The following is a 22,452-nucleotide window of genomic DNA, read 5'->3' as shown; positions in this document are numbered from 1 at the left end:
AAAAGCTGTGCATCCCAAAGAGCTGCAAGGTGCACATGGTGCATGGAGAATGCATCAGAACATCAGGAGAGGAGCAACAGAGGTGGAGCAAAAGGCAACAAGTCCAGCCTGGCTGGACAAGTGCTGCTGGATGAATTTGGCAATTATGGAAAATTATGGAAAACACCTGTTCTTAAGTGCACTCCATTATACTGCAGGATCAAGTGTAAGAATACCAACTCCATTCTGAAATACAACTGCATGGAAGCATCCCTGCTTTACGCTGCCAGCACAGACTGCAGGCTTCTTCCCAAAGTGGAGCTTGCTGGTCAGGATGTATGCTGCTGGTTGACTTAATTCTGCCTCTCTCTGCCCATTGTCTATGAGCTCAATGACTATGATTTTATTTATCTACAATTATTTACTGAATTGTGAAAAGTTCTGTGAGTTCTGCTTATCAGGTTTAAAACTGAAATATATGGTACTGGGACACAGACCCATTGTCCTGAGCTTCCTAGAGGACTTTAATGGTCAAAATCAATATCAATGTTTATTATAAGGAGTGCATTGCTGTAGAGAATTTAACATGGCCAGCAGCTCAGTGTTCAGCTAGCCTTTTGTTTAATCCTGCCAAAACAGGATGGGAGAGAAAAAAGGAAGAGTGGCAGTGAGAAAACTGAAAGGTTCAGACAAAAACAGGTTAACCAAAGGAAGGAGGAAAATAAAAATAAAGGCATCCTGTCACCACCTCCCACAAATAGACTGATAGTGAGAGCCAGTTCCTAAGTGACATTTGCTTTTGAAAAACTCCCTCCACAGTTTCTGCTGGTGAGTATGGCACTTTATTTTTCAGATGTCCTTTTGGTCAGTTGGTGTCAGCCCTCCAGTTGCCCCTCTACCAGCTTTCTTCCCACCCAAGGCATCTCTCTGACCCTTGATACTATGCTAATTTGTTCAGTGAGAGCCAATTTTTGGTATGTTACCAACCCTGTTTCAGCCACAAATCCAGAGCATGGCACCATCCTATGAAGTAGCACCATATGGCTGCTATGAAGGTAATTAACTCCATCCCAAATGGAGTGTACACATAATCAGTAAATCATTAGGAATTCAGAAAGTGTGAGGGTGAAAGTTCTGGACACCTTCACTGTCATTCCTTTTTTGTCAATTACATGGGTTTGCTGGGACTTTGAGCAACATGGTCTAGTGGAACATGTTCCTGCCTGTGGCAGGAGGATGGAACAAGATGGTGTTAAAGGTGTCTTCCAACCTAAACCTTGCTGTGAATTCAAATTTACAATCTCAATTGCTGAATGGTGTTAAAAATCACACAGGGAATACAATAGCTCAGGTCAAACACAAGCTGATGTCAAATAAAATGAGCATTTTCTTATTATTGTTTCACAAACCCCATGCTTGGGCAAACTGGGGTACTGCAGCAGAACTTGCCAGGGCATCCAAGACACCTGTGATGATGATCCAAGAATATTTCTCACCACACAAAGATTCACAAAAGGTTTGGCTCTGGCCACACAGACCAGACAGCAGTCCCAAGGGCATGCATACCCTTAGAGTAGGACAGAGGTGCTGCCATGAGATGGCAGGTGGAGAGAAATGTGAGCTTGAAAAAGCATCAGAAGGAGCACAAAGCAACCCCCAAGTATGCCTGTGCAACCAAACATAGATACATTTATATGTAACTCATTAAGAATAGATTATTCATCAATCATTAGCTATAGCTCATTTTAAAAGAGGGTTATATGGCAGTAGTGGTTAGCAAAATTTTTCCAGCTCCTAATGGTATATATATACATGTCAGCACAGGAATTTCATGGCACAGCCAGGATGGACTCTAGGGCAGGGGCAGGGAGAGTTCTCCCATTCTCCAGGGCCCAGTGCAACCCTGTCTCTTCTGGTGACCAGCAGTTACACGGGCAGAGGCTGAGGCTCTTCCCATCTGTCCTACACTCTGCAAGAGATTTTGTCTCGAAACAAAAAGGCTGCTGGGGCAAAACTCCCCACGCCTGGGAGCTGCTTTCCCTCAGCAGCCAGAGGACACCCTGTCCCACAGAAGAGTGGTTGGGCAGCAGCGCTATGCAACAGAGCCCTGTTCCAAAGCAGGGAAGGCCTCAGCCAAACCACTGTGGTCTTCAGACAAGAGAGATGCCTTCAGGTTCCTCAGAACAGTACCTGACTCCAGCCCCCAGCAAACCCTTCCATCCTGCACCGAGGGTTGTCTTGGAGGGTGCCTCTTCTTCGTGGGGAGAACGGTCAGTCCACAGGAACACTTGAGAACCTGACACTCTTCACCAACGCTGACATCATTTTGTGGTGGCATGGGCTCTGCCAGAGCATGGAGCACCTTACTGGGTCCAACCATGCTGCAGTGGGGAGGGAGTTGGTGACACCGGGCTGCAATGACTGCCCATGTCTGATGGATGCTTTTTCATGAGGGCCTTCAATGTCTCACTTCAAATGCAACTACCTGGTGATTTTTTTTCCCTAGAAAGGCAGGACACAAGGTGAGGACAAGAGTGAAATCAGGAATTTTGAACTTAAAAAAATTACTTTTATTTTAGGAACCAATAAAATTATGGTAAATATTTACAAATAATTATCTCACATAAAGGTTACATAAAATCAAATGTCCACAAGTAACAGTCACTCTCATGAAAAGACACACAGATATTGAACTACGCCAATCTTATTGCATGTTTCTTCAACTAATCTAAAAATAAAAAGTGTTGCAGTCAACCATTTAACTTAGAATAAAATCACAAATTCCAGTATTGACAGGAAAAAGAATTAAAAAAAAAAAAAGAAAGGAAGAATAAAACCCCTTCAAATGGCCCCTCCTTTTTGACCCATGCCTTAGCATCCCTGTTCCCCAGCCCACCTCCCTTTCCACTACCCAAAACAAAACCCAAAACAAAATCCCCAAAATAATGTTCGACGTCTTTGGCAAATTGGCACCGCTGTAATTACATTCAAATATTATAACACACAAAAGCAACACACAGCACTAAGGAAAAAACACCAAGATTTCAAGTTTGTTCTTTTCCTACTAGAAAAAAAGAATACAAAACATACACATTTTAAGAAGCATTTTTTCATCTGTTTTGCAACAGATGTTATCCCCTACTTTCAAAGGCAATTCAACAGTTATTTTTAGGATTTTTTTTTGTAAGTTATTTTTTGTTTGTATGTACTTCTCAAGGTGAGGAGGCATTTCTTTTTCTCCCTCTCTTTTTCCTCTCTTTTTAAAGAAGTAAGGTTCAATGCAGGCATTGCAGACTTTGGTGGATACAATAGATATGTATTTCTTTGATGCTAGAAGTCCTTAATACATAGTTTGTCTGTAAGAAAAAAAAGTTTGTCCTTTTTTTTCTTGGAAAGGAATTCCATTTGCAATGAAATGAGTTTCTGTAATTTCGAAATGTACAAAGGCCACTACAGAAAGTGAAAAACCAGGACAAGATTTTTTCCCCGCAGGAGGCTGAGCAAAGGGAAAGGCAGGTCTAAATGCCCACTGGCCATTTTTCCTGCCTCATTTAGACAAGGCAGAGCCAGAAACCTTGGACACAGGGGTCTGGCTGGGGGGTGTCTGGGGATGATGCAGGACTAGGATCCACCTCTCCACAATCCCTGCAAGCTTCTGAGATACTTAAGTGAGCCTACACATACAGGTGTGTAGACAGAAATCCCTACCTGCATGCCTGCTCACCCAGCAATGCTGCAGCTGTGTCCAGATCAGTCCTTTCAGTCTGGCTCCCACCATGGAGCTCCTGCATTCTGTGAGCCTTTCATGGGACTGGTGAGTGAGGCGACTGCTGGAGCTGACACCTATGCCAGCTGTGATGCCGAGGTGAGCAATCTGGGCACCACTTTGACATGCTTTTCACTCAGCATTTGCATGTCAAGTCTTATTAGTTCAACTATAATTGGGTTTGATCCTTTCAGATCCTTTTGTTTGTCATACTGCAGTAACATGTACCTGTGACAAGAGCAAACTGAGAAACTACAGGGCTTCCTAGCTGGCATCCTCAGCCTTGTGTTGCTACTGAGCACTCTGCCTCCAGAGTGGAGCAGCAGTTGGCTGCAGCTTGGAATGTGTGCCCAATGCCTCTGTCAGCGCAGGCTGCCTGACCTGGCTCTGCCTAACAGCACCCACATGTGACCATCACTTGTACGCTTAGCGAGTCTTCAGGGCACTTTAGCCAAGAGCTGTTGGTCATCTCACATTTAATCAATTAATCCAGAAGAAAAACCAGGTTTTTCCAGAATTTGCTGGGACAGAGTCATGGGGTGGATCAGCCTAGTGCTCTGCTACCTCTTGGGCCTCATGCTTCCCAGTGGCACATGCATGCAGAGAAGAGCATGGTACCAGGAAGGACACTCGGCCAGAGCCATGTTGGAGCCAGTGACAGCTACACAAGTTGACTCTGCTACAGGCCACAGCTCTTGAAGCTATGGGTACCCGCAAGAAATAAGCAAGACCATTACATGGCTTCCTTTCTCCTTCATACTGAAGCATGTGTAAAACATAAATTAAAGAAAAAAGAAAACCAGGGCTATAACCCCACTAGCTAAGACCAGCATGGCAAAGCATTTATCAACATCCAGTAACTGCTAAGCCCTGGCACAGTGAGGCCATCACACCTCCCTCACTCACCATGCTGCTCTCTCCATTGTGCTGCCCTCACACTGCGGCACCAAGAGGACTCAGTTACAGGGAGTCAAGGAGGGTGACACATTGTGAGCTCCATGTACCCTGGTTTCTTTCCTCACCATCTCCTTCCCCAGCGCCTCAAGCACTGATGTTGTCGTACACCTGCCAGTCCAATCAGAGAACTCCTCAGACATCTTGGAATGAACAGTCACGCTCTGGCCGTGATGCCACAGCCCCAATTGTTTCTCTTCTTCAACAGTGATCAAAGAAAACTTTTGATCTGTTGATCCAGTCCTGAGACATGCAGAGCTCTGCAGTCAGTAGAGCTGCCTAACAATAATGTCTCCATAACTGAACCTTCAGACACAGATGATAAACAAACTCAAGTGTCCACAACATTTTGTGTCTTCTTTATCATCACAGTCTGACAGCATTTAACTGAAGGTTTCCTCAGCAAGTCAGAATTCCCCTCATTCATGCAATCCTGATTCTGGCCTCCAATGATTTAGTCTTACAGCAGCATTTTTCCTCTTCACCTCTCATATTTAATTTCTTCGCCTGTGTCAGCAATGTATTTGATAAAATTATTGCTGGAGTGTCAAATACTGGAAAACCCTCCATGTAACCAAGCCTGTAACAGAGTTCAGTGCTGAAACTGCCTGAAGGCACTTCATGGGGTGGATTTCTGCAAGGGTTTAGAAATGATTCCGTGCTCGGCAGGGCACTGAAGTAAAGGATTAGCAGGGCACCCCAAGCCCCAGCACTGGACTGGCTCTCTCCCCTCCTTGCAACCCTTAAGGGTCATTTGTTTCCCATCTTCACCTCACCCAGTAGCCCCTCCCCCACGAAACAGTGAGGCCACAAAGGATGGACGGAGGCAGACAATCCTCTGTCCTCCCCAGATGACCACCTTCTACCAACAGCACCTTCCAAAGATGCTCCCCAAGGAGGAGGATTCCACAATGAAGACTATGGACAGAAAGTCTTTCTGAGGAAAGCAGTTTGTAAATATCAGGTGAAATATCCCCAAACCAGGAAAGTACTGTCAAGAAGTGTCCTTTCCAGCAGCATGGCATGAATACTCCATGGTCTAAAGCACACTGGTTGTTCATGACAGAAGGATCTCCCAGCAGATGTGAGTGAGCCATGGCTGCCACGTTTGGGGAGATGGGTCAAGCACAAGTCCCTGCATCACATGTGCAAGGATGGGAGTTTTGGGTTTCCCCTCAGTAGCTGCCTGTGCATCCAGAGTACCTGGGATGGAGCCCACCACCATACCTGGCAGGCCAAGGGCTGCCCTGATGAAAGCCTTGAGACCAGTCAGGCCTGAGCACTTTGGGGCACTTCAGCCATGGCATTCACACATCCATCATCTGGAGGAAACACACCTGTCATATCTTTTCCAAGTCCCCAGCCCAACTACAAGCACTTCTGGCATGAGTATGATATAACATCTGCTGAAATCTCATGTTTGGTCTTCTCAATATTATCTGAATTAATGTATGTCACACAATTCATGCTGCTGAGGAAGCAAGTAAAAGTAATGCAGTTGCAGGAGAGTAGGCAGAGTGGGTGAAGGACCCAATGCCAATGAGCTGCAGTTCCCTCACTGGGCACATATACTTGTTTTAGCCAAGACTGATGGTGTAACAGCTAGTGTAACTCAGCACACCTCTGCTCCAGATACATCACCAGCACTGGTGATCAAACCCTTGCTTCTCATCTCTTCAGCAAAGGCACTGGACAGACACATCCCTTCCTGAGCTCACAGAGAAGGTGCATATGCTTAGAGTGGAGACAATGCACACCCCTTGGCCAGGGTCGTGCACAGGGTCCCAGGGACAGAAATACGCTTTCCAGTATTGTCCAAGGAGTGAAAGCAGTCATGGGGTGTGCAGAGAGTTATGAACACAAAGCAGGGCTTCAGAAAATTCCTTGTATAAATTTTTCATGCTGTTATTTGTCTTTTGTTAAAAACAGGTGTGTAACAGTAATGAATTGCTGAAAGAATAAAAGTGGCACTCATTTCACTGATAAGTTTATCACAAAACTTATTTCTGGGTTAGTTTAAAAGACTCTGGCTAAAATCCCTGATGGGGTCTGTGAACATCATGCTGAAATGTCACTGAGCTGGTGGGACCTGGATGTCTCCATGGTTGCTGAGGACTGGAACACATTTGCCCTGGCAACTTGGAAGTGACGACAGCATTTCCATACCGTGAGAGGATACCACTGGAGTGGGAGGGGGAATTTCTCAGCAGATCAGTGGCCACTACAGATACCAGATATGCAGCACAAGTGATGAGATGGGAAGGGAGGAGAGAGAATAGTGTTAACTCAGGACCTGCCAGAGAAAGTTTTGTACAGCTGGAACATGGTGAATACCTGCTTGAATGTTCCTCCACAGGAGTGCATCTCAAGTTTGACACCAACAGCCTTTCTTCTGCAGGCAAGCACCAACAGAACCCCTCAGAAGAGCCCAGCAGCTCTGTGTGGATGAGGATGCTTAGGTCAGGAGTCAGGAGGCTACAGCCAGGTCTTCATCACCACAGGACCAGGGAGCTTTTCCATTGCCCTCAGGAGGGAAGGGATGGGGTCATGCCCATCATCCTTATGTGGCTGAGGTTGTCTGTGCCTTGGTCTGAGCTAGGAGGAGGCTTCAGGGAGAGATAGCAGTTCTCCTGTCTCCATGGAGAGGCAGAGATTGGTGTAGCTGCTTAGTGGTCATTCATAGCTGCTCTGCTCTCTTAATTCAGCCCCCCACCAAGGTGCATATTGAAAAGTGTGACTATTAGTGCTTCCTATTCAAGTAGGCGGGAAGAAACACAGAATTAGCAGGGCAAAATTCCCCTAAGGCATGTCTGGACTACAGTGCTGGAATCTGCAATGCCTTCACAGAAATGTACAGACACCCTGAAACAAGGAATTTCCCTTTCAGCTTGGCTTGGAAAGTGAGTGCTGCTGCCCTCATGCCTGGTACACCCCACTCAATGTATGCACTTAACAAAAATCATAACCACAGTATTTCTCTGCCTTTCTCTCAGGGTTTTCATGACTGGGATTTAGCACACAATCTGTAGACATAAATGTAAGGTGTCAACTGTTATTTAGGAATTCCTTCCTGGATGCTGCTTAACTCAAAACCAGTGAATTTGTTCCAGTGTTTAGTATGATGACAAATAAACATAAATGAATATTAAGCAGTAAAGAATCACAAAATTGCCTATGTCTTTCAGTTGCCCATGTGCTTGATACCAGCATATAGCATGATCACACAGAACTGTCAAATAGAATGCTCTATATAGAAACAACATCAGCCCAAAGTACAGCCACAATGAGTGTTAACCTGGTTCAAAGTTGCTTAAAGCTTACTGAGTTCTTTGAATCAGTGCCCCAGTTTCAAAACACACTTTTGGATGTGTTTTGACTTCTTACTTGTACAGTGTTGCTGTTTATGCTTAAGCTACTCTTACAGTAATACAAACAAGCAAATATTTACAGTGGTGTGCTTGCGTAAAGTTGAGCAGACTGATTTTTCTTTTGCCACACACACACACAAAAAAAAAAAAAAAAAAAAAAAAAAAAAAAAAAAAAAAAAAAAAAAAAAAAAAAAAAAAAAGGAAAAGAAAAAAGAAAAAGAAAAGAAGAAGAAGAAAAGAAAATTGCCTTAAGTCTCACAGCCTGTTTCAGTGTGCAGCAAGAGGGAGCTGCCCCAAGGGGAGCTGCTCACAACTCTTCCTTATCCCCAGATACAGCCATGGCACCCGCAGGCGATTAAAGCAGTAGCCAGCCGGCTGCAAAGAACATGAAGCTACCACACTTTTTTGACCACACAGAGCTTCAGGAGTACCACTTCCTCCTGCTTCTCTGTTTGATTCAGGACCCAACCAGATTTAAGAATATGATAATCAGTTCAACAAGCTTTTGAGAGCAAAATTTCAATGATCATGTTCCTACTAGGTACTTTCTCCTTCCCTTTTGGAGTGGCTGGCATGGTGGCAGCAAGACGACTCGTGACGGCTGTCCCAGACGTGTGTGCTGTCAGTGCTGATGCCCTGAGCTCCGGCGTCAGTGGCGGTCGTAGGCAGCAGCAGCAGCTGGCGCGGCTGCTCCACGGGCTGTAGCGCTGTAGTAGTAGGGGGAGCCTGTGAGAGATGAAACCACTGTGAGGAGGACAAAGGTGGAGAGGTGCCAGCTTGCAGTGTTCTGACAATGGGTGTCAGAGAGCACTCCAGCCAAAGCTTCGGTAAAGGCTGGGTAAATAGAATGAAAATTGCATTCATGCATTCTGCATGAGAAGGAGGCTACCATTGCTCTGCATTGCTGCTTGCCATTTGATACCTTCTTCCATTCCTTCACTCAAAACATCAACTTCATTTACTTCACAAAATGAAGTTAATTATTTTTCAGAACATGAAGTCAAGATATTCCAACACCAACACATTAACATACTCTGACTTCTTTTATTTTCCCCCCTCCTTTTAAAAGGAGGAGGTTGAACCCCAAATCATTCAAAGTATTTCAATGAAAGCACTGGTTTACCAAGAAAAGGCCTGAAAAATACTGGTGAAAATTCTGTGTCCTGCAGGGCTAAGCACTGGTGGATAGGATGATTATGCAAGGATCACCAGGAACACGGACTGTTTGTTTGAATGAGGAAGAGTCTTTGACTGGTATCCAGAGAGATACCAATCTGTCCAGCCTGCACCAGTTTTAAGAAACTTTCCAAGCACACCTGCAATGAAAGCAACTCCAATCCATCCTAAGAAGGGAGTTTTCTCTCTTCAGTGTGCTACCAGTTTGGTCTGCAACTCACCAGCTTCACATGCATGGGATGTGAGGCATATCACAGTGCAGAAGAACCTCTCTGGAAGGACTTGTACTCAGCCACATGCATCTGAGACCCTCAGGGAGGTTTGGATGAGCAACAATGAGCCAATGCAAGTAACAGCTCTGGAGTACTAAGGGCTGTAGGGTTTGCTTTCATAAGTGGCCCTGTCTGAGAGCTGCCTTCCATCCTAAGCTCCCTGCCTTCAACACACATGGGACAGCAATCTATCAGACACTGCCAAGGGTCTTCAGAGCCCTGGATATTATTTGCTGCAGAGGCAGTGACTTCTGCTGTTTCAGTGGCACAGAGGAGCTGGCCTCACCAGGAAAAGGTGATACCACCACATTACTGGGGACTGTGGACCCCTTAGGAAAGCATCAGTGGCAGTGAAGCCAAAGGTGCATTGTTTGGTTGTTCAATTCCCATCCTAGACTCTAGCAAATCCTGCAGGTCCAATGGTTGCCCAGCCCCTAGGCATAGACTGAGCACACCAGCTATTCTGGTACACCAGTTATTCTATTCCACCATGGCCCTGCAAACCCTCCGGACTTGAAGGGGAACCCAGCTGGCATGCCTGGTGCTGTTGGTAACATGCTCTAAGCTAAGCCAAAAGCCTTCCCCTCTGGGAGGCTGAAGAGCCTCCTGCCATCTCCTCTTATTGTACAACCTCCTGAGAAACACTTTGCTGTTCACTCCAAAATTACCTGAGTGATTACTTGAGGGCTGCTGGTTCAGAAGCCCAGGCACAGAGTAAGAATCACACAGCCAGATCTTAAGAGGAAGCTCAGGAAAGTTGCTGTTGACCATTAGCAAAATGCAGGGCTACCCCACTGCTGTGGGTCCAACAGGCTCAATCTGACAGGCAAGTCCAGCTGTTCCTTCTAGACTGCTTTTGTTCAGACTGCCACATCAGGAGATCAGCTCAGGTTTCATCATCACTCTCCAGCTTTTCATTTCCAAGGGAGCACAAGCTGATGCATCAAAAAAACAGAGCACAGAGGCAGCATTTGCTCTTGCCCAGTATGTGCAAGGAGCTGCTCAGTACAGTTGGTCAGAGAAGAAAACTTCATCATGATCAGTATCCTACCACAGCATGTGGCACTCTGCTTCTGGAACCCTGAGGGGTCAGAAACAGAGGACTTTGGCTACTGGAATGTGTCTTCTGCACAGTGCTATGGCAAAACAGGAGCTTGTACACAGTATATGGGTCCGCTTTGTCCTCAGTTCATCCTTACTGACCCAGACATCCAAAATCAGACAAAACCACTGCAAAGGGTTTAAACAAAGTAAAGCAATCTTCAGGAGTGTGGTCCTAGCTGACTAGGAAGATAGTTTTACCATACACAAGAGTAATTCAAGAGAGTCCGCGAAATCACTGGCCAGGATAAACACTTGCAAAGATGCCTGTATACAAACTCCTAGACAGGAGCCAATCTGACCTCTTTTTTTATTAAAAGTAAAAAATTTTAAGCCATAGTCAATGATGTTAAAGAAGATCTCTTCATCAGGTTATCATTCCACTTATGTTTACACTAGTGCAGTCTTGTGTTATCTGTTGAGGGCACCACAACTGCTATCCTGGGCTGGACAGATAGCCTTCTTCCAGGTAACTGACATCAGGTTAAGGAGCCCCAGCCTCAGGAGCTATATTTCCTGGAGAATACTGGAAAGCTTCACAAGAACAGTGCAAACCATTCTCATGAGTAGCCTAAAATTAAATGCTGTATACTTTGTATCCCAGCCAAACTCAAGCCATTGAAAGCAGAGAAAACTTCCCTGGTCGAATTGGCCACTCTTGAATGAGCAAAGGCAAAAGTTAAAAGCTGATCAGACCTTGAAATGTGCTTGCCATGTCCAGCTGGGGTTTTGAGGATGTTCTTCGGGAGCTGCCCTCTTGGGGGTGCCCAGTTTTCTGGCTCATGTCCCCTCATGGCCAATCCAGCTGCACAGACATCCCTGGGGATCATGGCAGGCAGTACCTTGAGGTAAAACAGCTCAAAGGCCAGTGAAGAGCCAGGTGGAACTGCTGTCCTCACCCATCACAGCACCAGGAGCTCAGTGTGAAGCAGGCAGTGATGGTGGTCATCAGAGATTCCAGTCCCCACTGGCACCAGCACCAGTGCTAGCTATGGCAGCTCAGCTCAGGCAGAGGGGTAAAAAACACACGGCAGGAATCCAGTGGCACCAAACAATTTCACCTTGACTCATGGAGCAGTGTGTGGGTCCCACCAGAGCTGGATACAATGCTTTCTGAGTTTTGGGGTAAATGGGGTCTTTTGGGGGTCAGAGCCTTTGTTTTCACACTCCATCTTCCTCCACATCTGTTCTGACTCAATGCAGCTACAAAAAGCCCAATATTTCTCCCATGCTTTCCAAAGGCCTTACATTTCTCTCAAGTTAGATTTTGCCAGTTTGCCTTTCAGCTGTGCAATCAAATAAGCTTGTATTTAAAGTGAAAAATGAAATCACTCACTCTTCCTGTCACCATGCCCCCATCCAGAACAGACTAGTCCATCCTTCTGTCATTTTTCCTTTCTAATTCATACTATCATCAATTTCTTTCCTGACACAGTCATTTCTAGTGCCTACTTGTTCTCTAATCTTTCCACAGAATCCCACAGAGGATTGAATGTAATCCTAATTGAGAGGCTCCAAGCCCTGTCCTTGCATGATGCCTTGCCAGAACTGGCAGACATGGCACAGCAATGGTGCAGGCAAACCATCCCAACCAGCTCACAGGGATCACATCTGCGTGTGAGCAGGGACACTGCATTAAACAGATGAGCAGGATTGAGCCAAATGCTACAAGCCAACAAAAACTGACTTTCTTTTCTTCATTAGACAGTGTTGCTGTTATCTGCCCTTAGCATGCACATGTTGAGCTGGTCCTACACTAGTGTGCACCAGTATGTGCCAACAGCCTGAGCCCTAGACATGCATGTTTGCCTCTCATGCATTCATGCATGTGCCTCCATGTGCATCCCTGCACTGTACTGCTTGCAGGTCATTTGCAGGAAAATATGGGCAAAAAAAAAGAAAGGAATAATATGTTCCTTTCCTCAACTCTTTGCCTGGCTTTGAGATGGAGATACCTACTTGAACCACTAAGCCAGAGCACACAAGTGGCCAGGGTTTATGTCCTCTTCCCAGCACATTCCTCCAGCAACTTGGGGACTGTCCTCACTCTTGCTGTGGTTGAGGTGGGACCAAGTCATTCCCCACAGCAAAGCCGGTCATCTCTCTGACACCAAAAGGGGTGTGGGTGCCACCAGGGTGATGCAAGACGCAAGAGCATGAAGTCACTGCAAAGCTGCAGCATATAACTGACTTCTTCTGCCCCGGCTTCTGCTGACCATTCTAAAGGACCATGGCTTGCTTGTTTGCTCTTCCCCAGGAGCCATGGGGCACAGAATTTGGGACTGCCCCAGAGAGGAGGGAGCACAGTCACCTGCACTGGTTTCACGACAGCTGAGGCAGAAGAGGCTTGGTATCTGGTGCAGAGGTGAGAAGCATCAAAGCAAGAGCAGAGCAGACAGCAAGGTAATGGTGAGTAGCTGGTGTTCTGCTGGGGCCAGACAACCAATTCCTACTGTCTACATGAATATGGTTCTACTGTCCCCTGAAGACACCACCTCACACCCCTCCTTGCTGCTCCACACATACAGAACAAAGACTGGGGACTAAAAACCAAAGCTTTCTCACTATTGTCATCCTCTCTCTCTTTACTCTCCCCCAAATATATTTTTTCAATCCAAGTATCCTTTCCTCCACTTGCAAATCATGGCATTTCTCATTTTAGCTCCTCTTTCACAGGTCTCAGACTTGTGTGATTGCTGTGGTGCAATTCTTCCTTGCCAGCACAGGGAATTAATTGAACGTAGGTGCTGCTAAGTGCTTACAGTATTACACTTTCATCTCAGTGAAAGGAGCAGGACTTTGTAAAACAAACTGTGTCAGGCAATGTACCAGTCCTGATTAATTTTGTCAAGGTTTCTGCTCTGAGGCCGATACTGCCAGAGCTTGTTCTCAGGAGAGAATTACTAAATGCACTCACGTATACTCCTGAGAGGAGTGGAAGCATCCTGGATATAGTTCAAATTAACCTATTCTCCACTGCGTGTGCCCAGGCTCATCACACAGCACCTTCTGGGTGTGCAGGGAGACTTGGGGCAGGTTTAAAGGCCCTGCCACAGACTCCTACTTGCCCTAAACTACCAGTAGGATGAGCAGGCACTAGGGAGAAGGGATTGTAGGATCAGGCTTCCAGTGACAAAGGTAGAGCTGTGGGTAAGAGGGATCTCTGTAAGGCACAAGAGACATCTGACCCATAGACTGTGGTTGATTGCAGACACATTCTTGATCAGATCATACCACTGTACTTGGACCCATGGTCAGACATGGGATTTCCTCTCTAGGAAACTCCAGCCCCCACATCCCAGTTCTGCAACCAGACTGAACTGAAATTGAACTGAAATGGTAAGTTCATCTTTAGGACTTTAGGACTTGCTGCAGAACAAAAATTCACATTCTTTTTTTTCCTTTTTCTTTTTTTTTTTTTTTTTTTAATGCCGAAACAAAGTATATTGAAGAGGACAAAAATAAGGAAGACCAGATTACATATTTTACATTTTCCAACAGAAAAAAAACCCCACAGCATTTACATTATAGCATGAAACATCCCAATTTCAAGAAAGCTACAGTTTCTGGAAAAATATGATAGCCTCTGATTCTTTTTGCCCTTGCCTCATTTAAACACATGTTCACAGCATGCTGCTGAGTAAATGCTGATGAAGAAATCCCCTCCAGCCAGAGAATGAGCTTTGCTGTAAGGAGCACACTATCCCATAACTGCTCATATGTCACAGATGAGTCGGAATTTGCCCCCAAAGTGTATGATCCAAAAAGGAAATGAGAAAAAGAGGATGAATGTAGAAAAAAGGATATGGTACAGATAAAAGGTCCTGGCAGCAAGCAGTTGTCTCATGACTAGCCTCTGTATAAAGCCTTCTGCTGACCCAGACCTACCCATCGTCAGCATCTTCAGGGCATCACAGGGACCCACCTTGCCCAGCACCATGGACAGCATGGTCAGAGCTGGTACAGGTCCATCACCCCAAATAAAGAGCTGAGCAGGCCATGGCTGCAACCTACTGCTGACAGAATGGAAGGGTCACTGCCCACGCCTGTGGGGTTGCTCAGGAATAGCTTTGGGATGGCTCCAGATAGGGCACAAACCCTTCTAATGGAGGTGGATATCCACAGGCAGGAACATAGTAAACAGCCCAGGAGCCTCTCCAGAAGTCCTGTCTTCATGCAGAAGAGCAGGATGAGAGCTGGTTGTCATTTACTTTTAGTGTCATGCCAATTTCTTTAACACTTCAGAAGGAAAATATTTTTTAAAGCTTTTTGTTGTTGTTTTACACAAAACCTGGCTTCCCAGGCCTATCCATGATGCAGAGCATTTCTGAAGCACTTTTCCTGATTCAAAAGGAATTGCAAAATGAGAAATGAAGAAAGCATGGTGTGTGCTCTTGCCTCTGGCAAAAGCATCTTCCCCATGCTGCTCAACCAAAATTCTGGCAGCACCACTGGCTGTGGCCATGGAAACAGTGGGTTTAAGCACGGGGACTCCCCTGGCTTTGTGCAGCTATGCCCATTCATATTAGCTGAAGATCTGTCTGTTGATTTATGATGGAAGCGCTAACAAACCCTTAAATGTGGCACAGCAAATAACAGCATTATACCAGCACCATGGCATGAGAGGCAGAGGCTGTCTATTGCTCCCGAAGGATTTGTTTAAGGACAAGAACCATGATGAATACAGCCTGGGTGGTTCAATTACATGGGGACTCAATTACTTAAAACAAAGAAACTGGATGAAAAAAGTATGACAAAAATTCAAAATTATTTCGCTGCTGGAGGTCACATATAACAGCCCTGTCATCCATAAATCTGGAAATCTCTAAGGCATGCTACTCCTGTGTTGAGAGATGACAATTAATTGGTATTTTACTTACCTCATCCATGCAAATTATGCAGGGAAAAATTCTAATTACTGCATGCTACATGTATATAAGGTCAAAGTGGGCCAGCTTTTGACGGGGTGTAAAATGGATTATGTTTATCCTTCACATGAGGGCCATGATCCTGCAGGAGTTACAGGGCTTCTGCCTCCCATTGCTCATAAGGACCATGCTGGCATCAGTGAGGCTGTACCAGTGGTCCCTTGCTGAGGAGAGATGGAGTGGGCATACACACAACTGGGAAGCAAACACAACACGAGATCAGGGAGAAATGCAAAGCACACGCACAAGCAAGCAGCAATGTCATAGGAAGCAGTGGAGCTTACAATTGGCTGCAAGCAAACTGGCAGCACAAGTTTTGTCTGAACAGGGTCCCTTACCCTCAAAAAACATGGTGATTCTGCTTTCCAGCAATACCCTATGTCTCTGGAAGGATTTTTATCAGAAGCAGGAAGACAAGACATTTGGACCAGGTCTTCTTGTTGGCAAAGTGAACCAAGAGCAATCATGCACTCCAATGGGACCTGCAGTCCCATTCTGGGTCTAAACACAACTGAGGATAAGCTGGGACACACATTCTGCCCACCCCAGGGTTGGACAAACACTGCACACCTTACACTGATGTCTCATGACAGGAGTGATCACTTACCTAGGAGTCCAGGGTTGGGAAACCTCCAGGAGTCGTTGTATGTTGAATATTGTGGGTGGCTGTATGGGCTCCCAGAAAACTCACTCCCTAAGTTAAAGAGACAAAGACAGAATAAAAGGTCATTTGATTTGAGATGATAGTTACCATTCTGAGCTAAAGGGGCTCTCCAGTGTGTGCTCTGCTCCACTGACAGCCACAGTAAAAGCACTGGTGGACACTCTGCCTTGAGAAAGGGGAGTATGAAATCAATTATTAAGTAAATGGGTGCAAACATCGCTTACGTGTCTTTTTTGTGCTGCAGCCCAGGCCTCTTAAATTTGCTGCAGGAGCAAGGAAATAAGGAGAGATGGAGCAGCCTCTGGGACACACTGATGGGGCTGGCCTTTGCCTCTCCAGCCCTACAGGACTCAGGTGAGAGGCACAATACAAGGACAGGCCTGTCCAGATACAGTCTGCAGGAGAAGATGATCCAATAGATATGGGATACGCTTCATGGAAAACATGTCATGGTCCCAGATATTTCTCCAACACTGTAACCCAAGGAGAGGGATGTTTGCTTCAGTTTTAGATAGATTTGAACCCTCCAGACAAAGGCACAAAAAAGACTTGAAAAACTATGGCTATTTATCTCCTCATCAGCTCCCATTCTTCCCATCTTCTTGTTCTCTTCACATGTCACCTGCTTCATACTTCAGCGGCAAGCTCTTCAGAATAGAGCCTTGCACCATGGGGCTCTGACCTGGCCCCTCCACCACACAAATGCCAACACTGCTGCTGTTTTATTAGGAAATGTTCCTTGAATTACAGATTTCCTCCTCTCTCTCTTTGCTCCTCCTTCCCTTCTCCCTCTCCCACATGTAAATATATACAAGCACAGCACAGCACAGCCGGAGAAAGGGTGTTTCCTAAGGCAAGATTTGAGGGCTGACAGGCCACAGCAGATGCTTGTCATGACCTTTGCCTACTTTGGTCCTTGGCATTGGCATAGCCATGACTCCATACCCATAATCGCAGCTAGGCAGTGGACCCCTGACAATGAGTCCTGAGCACCTCAGGCTCAGCACCCCTGTCCCATACAATCTAAAGACCCAACCTGGAAACCACATCTGAGTCTCCTGGCCAGTGAGTGCCCATGGTTTAGGCCATTTGCTGGCATACCGGTGCCAGGGAAGAGGGGATGATACTCTGGTCACCAAAACATAGGGTCAGGTCCAGGATGGCTTGATCTCCACATGATTCTGCTTCAGTGAAAACAAGCTTCCTCCCTGCCTGCATCACAAGATGAACAGACTGAGTGTGCTGACAGCAGGACCAGCCCATCATTAGTGTGCTACAGGAAGTCTCTGTTAGCATCTCTTCCTTGTTTCTTTTCTGCAGCCCTTTGGACTCATGACACTTACTAGGAGCAACCACTCTCTTTCTCCAGCACAGCTTCCATAGAGGAAAGGTCCAAAGTGTGCAGCAGCAAGCACTTCCACACTTAGCACATCTTGCTGTGCCAACAACTCTTCACAAGCTCAGAGTAGGGTTTTCCTTATTGCCTCTAAGGAATGGCATTACTTCACCCTGAGGCAGGAAAAATGGAGCTGTTTCAAACCTTTCTTCACAGGGAAGTACACAGTACCTACAATTCTTTCCTCCTGTCCCTATGGCTGATAGATGACGTCAAAGCTTGAGGGTTACTTCTGTTAGAGTGCATATTCTAAAAGAGTAAGGCATAGCAAAGTTGACAATGCCCAAAGAGATGCTAGGAGCCACTCGACATACTGCAGCCAGTGGCAAGAGCCATTGCCTTCCAACAGACAGGGATCCATCTCTCTCCTGCAGGACACAACAGCTTCTCTCAGGTCCATTCTGCCTCTACATCAACACAATTGAGGCTGCTGTCTCACCCAGAGTCCTCCCTTATTTTTTCCTGCTTCTGTAGCTCCTGGGCATCCTGCTTGTCTCTGGCCCAGCCTGTGTTTCTGAGTATTTGCCCAAGCCTGCAAAGCAAACAGGCAGCAGGCTGTCTGGGAACTTCACTTGTGAGAGTCACAATGTTTCCCTGGCCTGAAGTCCTGGTCACATTCTGTCATGTGTGGCACACTGAAATCCTTTCATTCTGTGGGTGCCTGCTCTACAAGAAGGCTATCACACACTACCTTCCCCAGGGGTTGCACGTATTCCTTTCCACAGGGAAGTGAGATTTTCAATGGTTTAGTCCTTCTTTAGTTGCACAAAACAGCTGTGCTGCCTGACTGACATGATACACAAAAGCAGATGGGAGTGAATCTTGCCGCCACATCCTTCCTGAGACCTGTGCAGTGCATGGACCCAGGGACAGGGTGGACGGGACAGCAGATGTAGACCTCTGTTGTGGGCTGTTTGCACAGAGTGCACAGAAAAGCTTGCCCTGTCATTCCTGCACCAGGAGCACCCCAGGCTTGAAACAAAGCTTACAATTAGCTGTTTCGTGTCTGCAAGAGCTTCATCCCTCATGGGGAAGCATTGTCCCATTGGACGACACGACACCTCATTTTCAGCTCTCCAGCACTCTCCTTCTTTCCCTTGATCCCTTCCTCCCTCCTTCCATCCCTCTCTCCCTCCCCTCTCCTATTCTCCTGGAGCTGCACAGACAGTCCACTCCATGCTGATGCTGTGCATGCCATGGAGTGGGCAGCAGCACTTTCCAAACGTTTATCACTGCTGCAGCAGGGCTGTGGGTGGGAATGGGCTGACATTTCATTGTTTCGTCCTCTCCTGTCTTGCCCTCCTCCCCCATCATCCCCACTGCCCTCCTCCCCACACTCACACACAGACACACATCGTGGACCCTCTCTGGGGGATGCTCCAGTGCCTGTCAGGCTGAAGCTTCCAATTCTCTGTTTTTTATGCCTCAGTGGTCAGGGTGTCAAGCTCCTGCAGTACAGACCAGCCAGAAGCCCGAGGAGTCACTGAGCACCATCAGCTCAGTGACAGTATTGCTCGCTTCTTAACATACTCTGCATATCCATCAGCCTTGCTGGAGGGGGCAGGGGGGGGAAGGGGGAGAAGAAGAAGAAGAGAGAGAGAGAGAGAGAGAGAGAGCAAGAGAGAGAGAGAAGGAAAATGAGAGGAAAGAAACATGGAAGAAGGGAGGGGGAAAAGAGAAGTGGGGGAGAAAATTTCAAGCCATGTTATTACCACCACAAGACCCGGGCAGACAAATGGTACAACCCTAAGTGAAACTGAGGTAGATGAATGAACATTGCATGACTGCTTCACAAATTTCACCAGATATTCCAGCATCCATCAGCTACACTTCTTGACAGCACTTCTTAGCAGACAACCCTCGCCCCATTCAAAAACAAACACCACGGATCAGCCATCCAAGGATGCACACACGCGCAGTATGTTGCGCACACTGACTGCCACTACATGAGGAAAGTGTGGGAATCACACACATCCCTCCTTCATGTGAAATAGTAAGCTTTCTCCTCTGTAGTTCTCACCTCGCTGAAACACAAAGACACAAAACAAAGGATTCTTGTGAGAGTTAGCTCACCTCTTTGCCACAAACCTGACTCTACACTCCACATACAGCTTTAGCCCAAAAGGGGTCAGACCGTTCCATCATCCCCCCAGAAGCAAAGGTAAGGAGGAGAAAGAACAAAGACTGATTCCCAGTAACACTGCTGCTACAAGCCAGTGGCAAGCCCCGGGAGATGCATTCCACCCTGAGACAATGGGTCAGAGATAGACAGTCTGATGGTGCTGGATGGACCTTCTGCTGCTGCAAAACACTACTGTCCACTGCACCATTGTTCCTCTGGGGACCATCAACTCATGTTCACCAGTCTTCTTGATTTTAAGGTAAGCTTCCTGAAAGTTTTCTTTCTGATTTGCAGAGAAGCTGAAAAGCATGAGTGTAAAAATCTCAAGAATGAAGAGACGAATGAAAAAATATCACCATGTTTTTCATAATGCTGTGACTTTAGAGAACTGTTGGTGCAGGCACATCCACGTACCAGTACTGGGAATGGGGCAGGAGGGTAAAGGAACACTTCCTGCCCTGCAGAAAGGCAGAAGGATCTCAAAGCGTGGCCAGCTCTGACAGAGGCCATGGAAACTTCCCAGGATGGAAAAAGCCTGACCACTGTTATTGCAGTACATCACTGAACATGCAGGGTACCTGGCTGCAGCCCTATGAAGCACAGCAGTCATGAGTCCTGGGACTGTGTGACAACACCAGCAGAAAGCAGCAGATTAGTCAAACACTTTTGTTCAGCTGATGGTACTTTTGGATTGAAATGCAGAATTTGAGCAAATAGTCTGCAAAGGAGTTTCATATGCCACTTCTAAGTATAACACTTAAGTCTCAAAAGACCTTATGAATCAGAAGCTCCAGAGCCAGTATAGCTCAACAGGAATATTGGAGGTTAGGATTTTTCCTTTTTTTTTTCTTCTCTGAGGGAATTTTCTCCTATTTGTTTTCTCAGAGATGATAACTATGATACTTAAGAGACAAAGTATGTGGCTTGGAAGAGGAGGAGGAGGAGGGGGAAGGGTGCAGTTTGCTACCATCTCTAAGCTGGGGAGCTTTCCCTTAGGAAGTACACAGATATTGCAAGATTTTGGCTGGGGGGTGAGGGACTGGGCTGGCCTTAGCTCGCTCGCTCACCCTCTCTCAGGATCAGAGGAGGGACAGTCGCGGTCTTGGGGCCAGGCTGCTGCTATGGGGAGAATTTGCCATTACTTCAGAGTTCTGTTCCTCACTGTTTCTCATTGCCTTTGGTAAGCCTTTGATCGTAGGAGCGGCCGTTGAACTGGGACCTTTTCAACACTGGAAATGAGGTGCCTCTGCTGAGGTGCCTCAGGGGAAAATCTAGGACTCCAACCCGGCCCCCCTCCAGAAGGAGCATCTCCCAGCTGCTTGCAGGAGCCTGGCTGCCACTGCCCAGCCCCGCTGTTTTCTGCCACTGCTTTGGGCTTTTTGTTACACTTTACCCAACACTCTGTGTCTGCTGAGACACCCACAGCTCCTGGCATGGCTTCCGAGTTTTTGCTACACTTTGTTTCTCTACCCCAGATATGCTCGCCTCTGCTGTTCCCACCTGAGGTTCCTGCTACAGTCCATTTCACCAGCCAGTGAGGCACTAAGATCAGCTGCTCCCCATGCATTTGCCAAGGAAGTCCCTTTTCTGGAAGTCCCTTTTCTGGAAGCCCCTTTTCTGGAAGCCCCTTTCTGGCCTCTCCCGCGGGCTCACCCGCCATTGCCGCATGAGGGCGGCGCTGTCGCCACAGCGCCCCCTGCAGCCGCGGGGGACTCACAGCGCCCCCTGCCCGGCCGGGAGCCAGCAGCGCCCCTGCTGGCTGTGCCCGGAACTGCACCGGAGGGCAAAGCGCCTGCGGCAGAGAGAGGCTGGGGCTGGCTCTGCGGCTTTGTTCCTTTGTTGGTGCTGCTGTTGTTGTTTGTTTGCCTTGTTTCATTTGTTTATGTATTTATTTATTTAAGTGAAAAACTGTTATTCCTTTTCCCTTATCTTTGCCTGACAGCCCCATCATTTCAAAGTCATAATAAGTTGAAGGGTAGGAGGTAATATTTTCCATTCCAAGGAATGGAAATATTCCCGCCTTCCTTGGCAGGCACCTGTCTTTCAAACCAACACAGAGCCAGCTACATGCAGACAGACACAGATTTGGACACTTTTTGCTGTGTTTTCTCAGACACCAGGTTTTTGCACAAGCATTTGGGACATGGAGAAGTCACCAGGAACATGGGGTAGATGTTTGTTATCCATGTAACGGTTACTAGTAATGCAGGTCATGCAACTGCAGGTGACATAACATGAAGGTGATGCAATGCACCCTCCTCCCTGCCACAGCCATGTGACAGCTCCCAGCTGTCACCCAACAGGGAGAGTGGCCATGAGCAGGCAGCCACGCCATTCCTCCAGCCACAGTTGTTGCAGCTGCTGGTTTCTCTACTAGTGTCCACTGCTGGGCCTTTTTGTTAACCAAGCTCTGCATTTAGGACAATGTGTTACTCAGCCCTTCCATTTGGCAAGAAATTAAAAGAAACCAGGAGAAATGGTATTCAATAAACACAAGTGCTTAAGAGACAAGAACAGAATGTCGGGGGACAAAATGCAGAGTTAGGCCACAGCAACAATATCCCCCACACTCCTTCTGGGGGCTTGGGATAAGTTTAAAAACAATCTGCTGTATTTGTCCCTAGGTTGGTTTCCTGCAGACAAACCCATCTCCCTGTATGTCTAAACTCCTGGTGCTCCTACCTTTCCCTTCTGCTGAGGGATCTTACTGTAACTTTTAAAAATTA

The 22,452-nt window shown here is 46.7% G+C and overlaps 1 protein-coding gene across 8 annotated transcripts in view; it reads right to left on the bottom strand.

Moving 5' to 3' along the window:
• Positions 1–8,709: 8,709 nt before the first annotated feature.
• Positions 8,710–22,452, bottom strand: part of PAX5 (paired box 5) — a 123,735-nt gene continuing 109,992 nt past the window's right edge. For 6 of the 8 annotated variants that reach the window (XM_041463305.1, XM_041463309.1, XM_041463310.1 and 3 more), the window contains 2 exons: positions 16,152–16,238; positions 8,717–8,793 (listed from right to left, as the gene is read on the bottom strand). In XM_041463305.1, coding sequence (XP_041319239.1) covers positions 8,717–8,793; positions 16,152–16,238 — 164 coding nt within the window. Of the gene's footprint in view, positions 8,794–16,151; positions 16,239–22,452 lie in introns of all 8 variants that reach the window. The other 2 variants (XM_041463306.1, XM_041463304.1) reach the window with 1 other exon arrangement.

Source organism: Pyrgilauda ruficollis, unplaced genomic scaffold (assembly GCF_017590135.1).
Source record: "Pyrgilauda ruficollis isolate IOZ18807 unplaced genomic scaffold, ASM1759013v1 scaffold164, whole genome shotgun sequence".
Lineage (NCBI taxonomy): Eukaryota > Metazoa > Chordata > Aves > Passeriformes > Passeridae > Pyrgilauda > Pyrgilauda ruficollis.
Note: the sequence above shows the minus strand (reverse complement) of the source record. Positions and strands in the feature narration are given on the sequence as shown.